General features: G+C 23.1%; 2 protein-coding genes across 2 annotated transcripts in view; one reads left to right on the plus strand and one right to left on the minus strand.

Moving 5' to 3' along the window:
• LOC129616577 (protein pelota) overlaps window positions 1–10,107 on the plus strand; it is a 37,043-nt gene extending 26,936 nt beyond the window's left edge. Inside the window, exons 6-7 of the mRNA XM_055532201.1 lie at window positions 5,327–5,433; window positions 9,824–10,107. Coding sequence (XP_055388176.1) covers window positions 5,327–5,433; window positions 9,824–9,930 — 214 coding nt within the window. The 3' untranslated portion in view covers window positions 9,931–10,107. The remainder of the gene's footprint in view (window positions 1–5,326; window positions 5,434–9,823) is intronic.
• An 815-nt stretch (window positions 10,108–10,922) lies between these two features.
• LOC129616583 (uncharacterized) lies at window positions 10,923–11,349 on the minus strand. Its single transcript, XM_055532206.1, has 2 exons — window positions 11,267–11,349; window positions 10,923–11,209 (listed from the first exon to the last, which is right to left on the minus strand). Exon 2 carries the CDS (start codon window positions 11,205–11,207, stop codon window positions 10,977–10,979), a length of 231 nt encoding a protein of 76 aa, XP_055388181.1. The 5' UTR covers window positions 11,208–11,209; window positions 11,267–11,349; the 3' UTR covers window positions 10,923–10,976.
• Window positions 11,350–12,844: the final 1,495 nt, after the last annotated feature.

Consider the following 12,844-nt stretch of genomic DNA (forward strand, 5'->3'; position numbering starts at 1 on the left):
TTAGCAGATTTGAGTATCTTTGTATCCAAGCTAAATTTAAAGCAAAAAATGTATCCAAATGGATACAATTGTATCCAAGTGGGAACGCTGGCTATGACTTAAGCGAATTTTAAAAATTAACAAAAGTAATTCTGTGCTAAGAAGGAAGAATAGTACGGCTTCCAACTTTGCTATATAAAGGAAATGAAACATGCTTAATGGATGAGAATCACATTCTTCCGATTCTCCCAAATTTCCCTTAAAATGAAATCCGCAAAATATGCAATTTTTCAATTTGGCGATTTTAAAATTTTGAAATAGTCTGTAACTATACTTTTGGGCTTATACGCTATTATTTTATTTTCTTTTATCAATAGGAAATTTTTAATCTAGTCTCATGTTTTCCAATCCTTACCTAAAATACTGTCAAAAATGGAATTATGAGTTGACTTTTGGCAAAATTAAAGTTTTTTAAGACTAAAGGAACAAAAATTATCCTAAATTTAGCTTAATTTTTTTTTAAATTTGGTAACATTACCAAATCACAAAAAGTATACATAGTAGGTACCCTAGAGGTATTTCCCGACGTATTAATAAAAAATTTCTTAAGATATTCTAGTCATTTATATACCTTTCATATATATAATAACTATATTCTCTATATTATATATGTGTATGTAATATTTTAATATGGATATACTAAATTAATTGCTTTCCTCCTGAGTTTATTCTAAAATAATACGAGTAAGTACTTTAAATTGAAACTTCAATGGATAATATGTATATAGCGAGAGCAAAATAATAAAAATGAGCAAAAAAGAGTTAAAAATACAAACACGAATACACGATCATAATTTAAATTTTTTACAAATTACAATAATAATAATAAATAATAATGTATGGAAAAGAATATAACGAATGTATTTCTCTTTAAACAAAACTCAATTTTAAAAATTTAAAAAAGTTTTCTCATTTCTCTCTTTCAATTTTAATAAAGGTATAGTAATCTTTTTAACTGGCACAGCATAGCACATTTTCGTATATTAAATTTTTGTTTTAAAATGAAATATTCAAATTCGTGTAGAAAATTTAGTAAATAATAATTATAGTTTTATACAACTGGTACAACAGTGCACCAAAAATGTTAAGAATATAAAACACGTTTGGTTTTCACGTTAGTTTCCGTATATAACAATTAACCGTATATAAATATATCGCAATATTGCAATTGTATGTATGAATTTATTTGTCTCATCGGATTGCCCATATTTTAAATTTTGTATTATGTTGTGTATACCGACAACTAAAATAACTTTATGTAATTTTTACATTGAAATTTGAAAACATTGAAAAGCCATTTTATAAATCATAACCCCTGTAATTATTCTGACAAAACTAATCAAGAATATTAAATTAAAATAAATAAATTAAATTTTTCAAATTATTCTAATAATTTTTATATTAAAATGATGTAAGTATGGCGAAAAAATTTATGAACTAAAATACATTTTGGCAATCATGAATTAGAAATTACATTTCTCTTTAAAAACAATATAAAATTTTCCCCATTAAAAAATAATCTAAAATTTTAAGAGAATTGAAGAGATCAGTCTTTTGACACGTCATATTTCTCTTAAATTTATAATTTAATATCATTCTTGTAAGAGTAAACAATTATGTTTGCATGAAAGTCAGATTGGTGCTACTTCAATAAGAATGTAAATTTATAATATAAAAGAATTTTAATTTTTAATCTCAAAAGACTGTCTTGTTTATAGCTTAAATTACAGTACAACAATTTCCATTATATATTTACATATGCATGTGTGTATGTATGGATGTACATTATAAGGAAATTTTTCTTTTTTTTTTTGAGAAAATTTTATGATTTTGCGACCATAAATTATTTTAAAGTAATAAACGTATGTATATATGTATGTATGTAATTTTTGTTTTTATGTTTTTCGATTTCCTTTTGCCCTATCTCTCTTATTGATTCTCTTGCTATGATTTTTAATTTTTTCGTGTTTTTCTCAAAATGCACCTTTCCCATTATTTTTTGATTTAAATTTTTTCTTTTTCGAAACAATATGAAGAAGATTGACAAAAAAAAAATATTTTTTTCCAGAGTAAACTTGTAGGTATGTGTTTAATATAAGCTGAAAAACAAAAACGTGAAAAAGAAAAACAACAATAATAATAAAAAAGAAGAAAAAAAAATCAAATTATTGAAGTTAAGGAATCGTGTGAGTTGCGATGTTGCAGCTCTTTTCGAAGATATTTCTGTCTTTTTGTAAACATAAATAGAAGAATATATTATGTATATATATTTGTATGCATATATAATGTATAATGTTTGTCTGTATGTATGAAATTACACATAATTTTTGAAGTTCTTTGTTTTTAAATAGTAGCAGCTAGCAGCAACAGTAGTATTTTGATTGAGGTCAATGGACTTTTTTCTCTTTTTACTGTTCTTTTTTTTTCTTTTCGTATGATTGTATGAATATTTTAATATAATTTTTATGAATGTGAGCATGTTTGTTAATATGACGTGTCTTTACGATAGGTGAAAGGTGAATTTTTTTCTGGTTTTTTTTTTGTTTATTATTTTTTTGGGAATTTTTGTATTTTATGTAGGTACCTACATACATATGTATAATATTTAAGTGCAAATTGCAAATTATGTACATATTTAATATTTGATGATGCACGAAATTATATTATCTGAGCGTGTAAAATATTTAAAGATTTAGATAAGTATGTATCAATACATGTAGTTTATTTAAGCGAAAATGAATATGTAGTAGGTACGCTACATACATACCTAGCTATGCATATGTGTGTATTTCCCATTTTTGTTTCTTAATTTATGAAATTTTATTATATTTGTACATTATACACATATTTCAATTGAATTCGATATTATCATTATTATTGTTACCAAGTATAGGAACCTGTTCTTGTGAATTTTAATTATAAATATTCATTTGAAACATGGAAAAATACCATACCTGCATAATATGCATAAGAACAAGATCAATTTTGTTACACTTTTACTTTTTATAGGAGTTGTAAAATTTCAATTTTTTTTCTCTTTTATTATTCTTATTTTATTGATTTTTGCTTTACTTATTGAAATATTAAATTTCAATTTAAAGAAGTGTAGGTTTTTTATACACATACGAGTATAAAAAAATTCAATGATATTAATTAAAGAATTTTGAAAAAAAAAAACCACAAATTATCTTTGATTTTATTTTATTTTTCATAATTTTTATTATTAATTCTATTCTAGCATAAATCTTTTTGTATGCTCCAATTATTATTAAAGAAATTATATTAAAGAAGAAAATTTGATATCTATGCAAGACCACATATGTTGTTTTATTGATTGGGTCGATGACACAATTTTGATATTGAAGAATTTTATCTAATCTATTAATAGTAAATATTTACTTTAAGAATATTTATTAAAATTTTGAACTTTTTTATCTGCAAATAGTTGATTTTTGAACAGGTTGTACCTACTCTTAGTCTTAATTAAATTCAAAATTTACTTAAATCAATCAGTAGAAATGAAATGATATATGTATTCAGTACTATTGAATTGGAACTGAATTTAACTAATATATTTACAAATGGCTATTGTCTAACAATTAAGAAAAATTCTTTAAGACAACCTTCAATATAAAATCACATAATTACGTTATTTAAATTTAATAAGCATATTTTATAATCCAGCGAAATTTAATCCAATTCGGCAAATTTCTCAACTGATCAAATCGAAGTAAAAAAAATTTATCGAGAATATTTCGACTTGGAAATCATAGGTAAATTCCATAATTTTGAACATCTACTTGAGATCAATTGGTTTAAATAAAAATATGAGCCTATATAGTATGCAATATGCTATGAACAAGCAATTATTTAAAATCATCTTTAAATTTGATTTATTAACAACTAATCAATAAATTAACTGAGGAATTTCTATAAAATTTTTTTATAGTTTTGTAAAGTTGGTGGTTTCGGTATCTGAATTCTTCCCTAAAAAAGGAATAAATATAAAAAATCAATAAGTTTGAAAGTTTTATTCAAAAACATACTTTGTTTTAATATTGCTATTACTGTAAATCTTAGATGCAGGTGATTGTTTCCACTTTTAAAATGAAATCTCGTATTTCATTTTATATTCCGATATCGTATAACATAAATCTAAAAAAAAAATTATTATTATTCGTTTACATTTTTTTTTAATAATTTTGTTTTGCAACATTTTGAGGCAAAAGTCGTTGATTGCGGTTGCGTATAAAATACAAAAAATTCTTTAACAGATCAAAGAAAATTGTTCATAATTTTTTATTCAAAACAAAATGCTGCAGGTTATTATTATGTTGTTTAAGTCTTCAGGAAACTTGTATTAAAAAAATATGTATGTATCTTGTATATAATTTCCATGAAATATCAAGCAATTGTGTAAATTAATCCCCTATATATAAGCTCAATTAAATTATATTGTAGTTATAAAATAATTTATAAAAGAATAAATAACATTGAAATCAATCATAATTTTTGGTATCGAATACTGGCCATTGTTCTTAAAAAAATATAATACTTATAATTTATAGTTAGAAAATTAAAATAATATTGATTATCTTACGTTTATTCCATCTTTTATTTACGTCTTGGCAAAATTGTATTTCCGCTTGTGATCCAGCTCCAAAAAAATATTAGAATCTTAAAATTTTTCAAAGTATTTTTGCTCTAATGTTGTTGGTTTAAAAATTATTATCACATTATTGTATTGTATTGAAAATGGTTAAAATGCATGGGAGCATGTTAGTCAATTGGTTTAAAAATAAATGCTAATAACAAAATTCTCAGGATCCGTCCAAAATTTTAATTGTTGATATTTCCTTACTGAATTTTCTTCCTTGTCACACAATCTTTCTGGAGTAAAAATTATTGCGACCTCTGCCGAAAATTTAAATTATTAATTAAAATCCAGTGAAAAAATAAAGCATGGCAAATTTTGTTACAATATTTTTTTGTATTGAAATATGATCAAATATTTGAAACTATTAAATTAGCAATGCATATTATAATAAAAATTCACAGTTTGTGCAAAATGCCATGCCAAAGAAAACTTTTACAGTCACTTTTTCAGTACAATTATTTAATGAATCAAAATAATTCATAATATCTTAGAAATATTTGGATTTATTTGAATATTTATTAATTTTTATAGATATAAATTTTATCTTAAATCTTTTTTTAAAACATTTTATATAATTTATTAAAATGTTAAAAAATTTTATTATTTTTTGTTATTTGTTTTTTTTTATAGGTGCCAAGATATAAATCTTCGCAAAGAATATGTAAATTTAGTTGAATCTGTTAGGGAATCTGGCGGTGAAGTTAAAATATTTTCTAGTATGCATATATCAGGTGAACGTAAGTATTTACATGATTTGCTTTTTTATTTTAGAAAATAAATATTTTGTGTGTTTGTATAATATTATGTTTGACATACCAAAAAAAATTTATTAATAAAATTTTTAATTATTGTAACCTAATTTCATAAAAAATTTATGAAAATATTTTTTTTTTAAACAAAAATTTGTTGTAATACATAATATATCTTACGAGTTACGATTAAAATAGATTAGAAGGTAAAAGTTGTGTGAAAGAGTCTGGGTAGAGCAAAGCTATTTTGAAAAAAAAAGAAAGAGAGGAAAAAAAATTATTCAATTACTTAAAACTTAAAAAAACATGTATTTTTATTATTTCTGGCATATTTTGCTAAAAGTTCAGCTATATTTTATAACAAAAGTTTCATTCGCCCATGTTTTAATATCATTGAAAAGTACTACAAGCTCTAGCTAAACTAAAATCAATCCGAAAAATGAAAATATGTACATACATACTTTCTGTTGTATACGTATTTTACAAATTTTTCATAAAATTTTTAAGATCTAAGTACAATTAATTAATAGAAAATATTTATTCTATAAAAGAAATAAAAATTCAATTTTTAAGCAACTAAACAGGAAATTATTTTGCAAGATTTTAATTAAAAATTTGAGGAAACCAAATGTACTTGACAATTAATTTGTTAATTAGGGTTTTATTGCAATTAAAATTTTGAATTTTCTATCAATATACACACACATACATATTTCAATTATTTAATATAATTTCATTTAATAAAAATTTAGAACATTGTAATAAAAAGGAATGAAACCAAGTGTCACAAATGTAATTAAAATAAATTTTTTACTTTAATTATACGAGATTGTACTACGACCTAATTTCAGTTTGGTTGATTTTATATAACAAGAGAAATTTTGTATATAAAATTATTTTATTTCCATTGTTTTTACATAATCGAAATTATAATTTGATTAAAAGAAAAAAAATTTAATTATCATTATCATTAAAAAAATGTTAGTCTCTTATCAAAATTATTGGATATTTAAAAAAGTATTAAAATCTGACACTAGAGTGTTTTACAAATTTGTACAACTAATATTATAATAGAGGGCGATATTGTATTTGAAATTTTAATGTCAAAAATTGTATCGTAATTTTCTATTATAATAGCAAATTAATTAAATGAAATCACAATTGTATAATGACTAATAAAATTAATAAATTTGTGCATTAATCTTACAAAAATAATAATTGAAATTCTCATTTTTGAAATGTACGTATGTATGTCACTTCTTATTTCAATAATAATTTTTGAATTGTAATTTGTAGTATTGGTAGATAGAGGCTTGAATAGAAAAATTTCACAGAATCAAAAAATTCATGAAAATTCAAAATGAACAGTATTGAAAACAGGAAAATTATGAGAAATTACTACCAGATGCAACAATATTCAAGGCGGCTATAAATAGAACAACTAGAAATTTTAAAATTAATTCTTCCATTTTTACTGGCATACATAAAGTCAAAATTCCATTCATTTGAAATTATAAGCATAATTGAAATAGTTTTGAACTGCGATGTAAGAAAGAAATATTTATTTTTTTTTTTTTGTATTTTAAAGGGTTGAGCTTCATTTCTTTATTTAGATTGTTTTCATTTCAGATTCATTCAATTAAACATACTAATATGCTACATTCAGTTGAAGTCTCTTCTTCCTATACAATTGTATAACAGCTGCAATTGCATAAATTTTTTTTAACATACATAATTTTCTTTCCCTTGCCATCATTCAATAAGAATGCAATGTGTGGTCCTAGCCTATTTTCAAAATATCATCAGATTGAATACATTTTAAATTAAATACGTTTTTATTATTATATAAGATCCAATATATAGATCAATGACTATAAAAATAATTTCTCTTTTTAGAAACAAATTAAAACAATATTGAATTTTATATCTGGAAAAGAAATTTTTATAAGGAATTGGGATCTTATACGATTTCTACAAATTCAAAGTATTCTTGAGTATAATCGAATGATGCTGTGTAGAAAATTATAATAAAAGTTTTATTGAAGTACATAAAATGAAAATTAGTTCACTATTCTATGCGACTTTTTAAAAAAAAACAAATATTTCTTATTTTTTAAAATGGAAAAATTTTTTAAAAATAGAATTTAAAATGAAGGGAAAAATATACATAATATAATTTTGAAAAATAAAATAGGAAACTTTATGTATGCGTGCAATAAAAAAAAAAAAAACTAAAGAAACATAAAACACATTCAAGTGGAGGCATTTGTCTTGTTATTAATGAAAATAATGAAGCTGTAAAACTAAATTTTTTTGCTCTTATTTCTTAAATTTAAGTTTACTAAATTGAAGCTACTTTTAAATTAAGATCTTGAATTCGAATCATACTCTTTATTGCCTTTTTATCAATAGATTTCTCCTTATATTTTTGATTGAATTAAAATTTTAAAAAGTATAACACATTTTATTCAATATTTACTTTAGTATAACATTACAACATTAATTGTATTCCAAATCCAAATAATCAAGATATTTCAAAGAATATTATTATTCTGATAAAAAAAATTAAAAATAATGTAAATTAAAAAATTTTTTAAAATTCTAACGTAAGCGAATTGTAAATTACAATTATGTACTATTGTTATTCTATAATTTTAATAAGTAAAATTACAATTTACAAGTTTATGCTTCAGCAGTTATAAATAACCTATATATGACCATGATAACCAAATATTATTGAATATTATTTAATGTATTGTAAATTTATACATAAATGTAATAGAAATGGTAATAATGATATTATTTAAACCTATTGTTTTGAATAGATCGCTCATGAGTTAATTAGTTCTCTGTGAGCTCACAATGAGCGTGTTTTCCTATAATTACAATTGCTTATAAAATTCTTGTGTTTTCGTGAAATAGATTTTGCGGGCAGAAGATTTTATTTAGATGTGTAACAGTTTGATAAATAACTTCAAATTTTGAGCTAAAAATTAATCAAATTTTGCAATTTTAAATTTTATTAAAAAAGTACAATGGTAAATTATTATATTTAAATTTAACAATTAAGACGGCAAAATTTTTCGTGAAAATTTTACAGAACATTTATTAATTTACTTATACAAAGTGTATGAATGATTCCAATATTAAAATCACAACTCTTGATACAAAACTAAATCAGATCAAATACAGAGATCAAAACTAAATTGATTATGGAATTAAAATTACAAAATCTCAACAATTATAAGACACATAGATTTTGTTTTCAACTCAAATAATATTGTAACAAAACTATTTGATTATGAACGCATAATTATAAAATATGCAATTTCTCAAAGCATCTAGTTATACTTATATTTTTATATTCATTGTGTGTAATAAGGTAAGGCATTTGAAAGCCAGGTTCAAGTTTATTTGCAAAAAAATTAAAAGAGAAAAAAAAATAGGAGTGGGTTCAATCATGAAAATCTATTTTATATTAAAAATGTAATAATATTAAAATAAACAAGAAAAAAAAATTCTTTAATTCTTACCGATACCATTAATAAGGCGTTGGCCCATAAGAAAAAGCAAAAATTATAAGCCGGCAATACCTATATTTTTAAGAAGAAAAACATGATAAAATAAAATTAAAGAAATTGAAATTCTTTTTATGATTTTTATATTGTATCACGTTCTCTTGTAACAAAGAAAAAGAGGAAAAAAAAATAGTAGAAACCAGTTTAACAGCAAACAATAATTTTGTAATGTTTCGAGTAATTTGGTATGTTTAGAACATTAAAAAACCTGATTTTAAGTACAATACAGTAATACCTCGGATAGAGTCACTATTGTGTATTAGAAAAATTTGATATAAATCGCTAAAGTGTTAAATAATATTTCCGGATTTCTTCTACTTTAATTAATTCAGACCTCATTGAAAGTCATCTTTTTCATTTATATTGAAAAATATTTACAATGTAGCTTTAGAGATGAACATTTAACTTTACATTTTGGCTTGTAATTTACAGATTACAGATAGGAGGTGTTTGTATTTTCCCCAAAATTCTTTTTGCATTTCCATTTGCATCTATCATAATATCTGCATAATGTATGTGGAGGATGGCTGTATCTCATTCAGATAATATTTTCTAATAGAGCATATTTAAATTGGTAGAAGTACAAGTCCTTTTATTGAAATATGTACTTTCAGTAGGTATAATCATCGTTACTGAACTGATTCCATAAGATCTAATAGTATAAATTCTCGAATCCAAAAAGACAAAGTCCTATTAATGCACTACTTTTATATTTTTGTGAATGTGTTGTATTATAAGAAATGCAAAATGTTTAATTAAATTATTAAATTTTAATAAAAATATTTCTTTTTGAATTTTAGAATTGGCTCAGTTAACCGGTGTTGCTGCAATATTAAGATTTCCAATGCCAGAACTTGAAGAGAGTGATGAAGAAGATGAAGGTGCTGCCGGCGGAGATTCAGACTAATTTTATTTTCTTGAAAAAAAAAAACAAAATCCTTAAACATACATTATATATATATATATATTTTTTTTTTAATATTTAAATTATTGTAACGCAAATTTTGTATAAAAAGAAAAAAGAAAACAAACAAACAAATAATTAATATAACAAATAAAAAATATTTTTGTTTCAATTTTGTAAAAAAAAAAAAAATTAATTGCTTTTATAATTTACTTATTGTAACATTGTTCTAACTGGATTCCATTGCATCAACCATTTTGTATTTCTTTTTGAATCAATTAATGGTAAAATTTATAAAGCTTCTATAGTACTAAAAGCCAAAACATTAATGAACTATATTCGAGTACCAAGTAAAGTGATTGGTTGAATAGGACTCATACATAAATTATTTACAAACTCTCTAGGATGCATCAATAGATAAAATATTTCCCTGATAAAGAAGACCTCAATTTATTTCAGTACGTACCTACCTCTCAACTTACTAGCTAAATTTGCTCCAAGCATATACATACATAAATAGAATAACATTTATCTCCTTAATCGTACATTCTTCTTGCGGAATAAAACACTTAAATAGGAATATGCACCCATAATAAATAAGACGTTGTTTCTTATTTAGGATTATGTTTCTTTTGAACGGTAAAAATTTTTTCCTTCTGTTCATTTAGTTCATAAGAATAAAAGGTGCCAAATACTGAACTGATTTTGTATAATAATCGGTAACAAAATCATTCATTTCAATTAAACTAAACCAAAGTTAGTCTTAAAGAAGACCGATTATAAAATATAAGGGCATGTGTTGAGAACATTTTGTATGTTTTATTAAAACAAAAATTACAGTCAGAAAACTCAGAATAAGTGCTTATTTTTAATTCGTATTCACTAGCATACCTTACCCTTCAATCTTAATTCGAAGAAATGTGGAATGTTTTATTCTAAGCTAACATAATCGCAAATTAATTTATCCTTGTAACAAAATTCAAATAATTTTCTTCTTTAATTTAACAATAATTTCATTTATTCCAATATTTTCTACTTTAATAATTCATCTAATCTTTATGAACTTTTGCTGCTTTTGGATCTTCTGGTCTCATAACAACAAAGCCAATTTTATATTTACGATTATCCATATCCAGACTATAGTATCTTGAGACTCCTATAGTACCAAGTACCAAACCGACAACAGCTAATACAGAACCACCTACGACATCTGGAATTTCATTCCATCCCTGTTTAAGAAGGCCGGTTAATCCATTTCTTGCAGGTCCAGCGGCTGCCATTTCTAAATTTTAATATTTTTAAAAAAAATCAGAAATTATGTAAATAATAAAAATGTTACTTCTTTTTTTTTAACAGGCTATACGTAACTTTGACAATTAATGTCAAAATAATGTCATATATAGAAAAATGAGAGAAATAGAAAATTACATAATATATAATTGTGAATTAATTACATTACTATGGCGAATTTTATTAAATAAAAGAAAAGTGACATCTTACGGCAGATATTAGCATTACTTCGAAAAGAATATATATTTTTTAAAAATACTATGTAGTACTTTATATTTATAAATGGAGCGCTGTTTGTGTGAAGACCCTGTTATGCAGTAGTAAAACTATTTATTTTCTTGCGGTTAGCTGAAATAAATATAAAACTCTATATGTAAAAAATGCTAAAAAAATTGTTCAGAATTACTCAAAAAAAAAATTTTATATTTTGAGTACTCAATTTCAGAGATATATATTTAATATTATTCTATTTTTAAATAGATGGCAGCAGTCACAATAAAAATTATTTTTTTTGCTACAGACATCAAGTCATTTTCTTTTTTAAGACATTTAAAATTCAAAACAAATTCAAAAAAATTTATAAGAATCAAATCTAATATTATTTTAAATTTTTAAGATTTTTCAAAATTCAAATATTTTTTTTGTTTAATTAAATGTCAAAATTTTTTTGAAAGAAGTAAATATGTACTAAAGAGATTTTTTAATTTGACAGGTTAATTTTGTATTTCTTTTCAACCTTCTATGCAAAAATTTATTTCTATCTAACTTCATTATATTCCAAAGCCATCTGTTGGAATAAATATGCGTTACTATTCCTAGGTATATCTGGTTAGCTGGAAATTTATACACCTAGAGTGCTATGTAATTCTTAAAATATCTGTCTATTAAACAAAAAGAAATTATTAATTTCTTAAGAAATTAAGAATTTAATAAATACCAATGCTAATATTATGGAAAATCTAAGTACAACATAAATGTCGGCAAATTAGCTTGTTGTTTTATTTTTGTGAATTTCAGAAATTGTTTACATTAGGAACAATGCCTCATATTTGCACCGTTGCAATGATCACTCAAAATGATGGTTCATATAGTGAAGGGTCATAATACAATAAATACAATGACCTCACGAAAAATTGTAAATAAAGTTTTTACAAATTACGCCAAGCAAGTTTTTCTATGCAAAGTAAATATATAGAAAATATTACTCACAAATTGCAATTTGGTTCCGTAAAAATGGCAAATTATTCCATTCCCCTTATATTTAATTAAAAAACAACGTAAAAATCGCCTGTGTTTTTTTAAATTATTATTTATTATTTTTAACAAATTTTGATTAATATTCCAAAATTTTTTTAGTACCTACCTACCTACACCTATACAACAATATTTCTCGAACATCATTATCATTTTCTAGTTAATTTATGATTAGTTAGTTAGTCCAACACTAAAATTGTTATCTATTTCCCATTTCAGATATTAAATTTAAAAAAAAAAGATACTATTCCAAATATCAATTGGTATTTTACAAAGTTACTTAATTAGCTACCAACAAGCATTATTGTGTGAGTCCGATATTAATATAAATAAATTTTATTTCTTTAACGATAATAGTTAATTTATGTATAAA

The sequence above is a fragment of the Condylostylus longicornis genome, unplaced genomic scaffold (assembly GCF_029603195.1).
Source record: "Condylostylus longicornis isolate FDR11 unplaced genomic scaffold, ASM2960319v2 ptg000241l, whole genome shotgun sequence".
Lineage (NCBI taxonomy): Eukaryota > Metazoa > Arthropoda > Insecta > Diptera > Dolichopodidae > Condylostylus > Condylostylus longicornis.

Bases quoted from the DNA above. Each gene is read 5' to 3' on its own strand.
- LOC129616583 (XM_055532206.1), bottom strand. From the start codon at position 11,207: ATGGCAGCCGCTGGACCTGCAAGAAATGGATTAACCGGCCTTCTTAAA.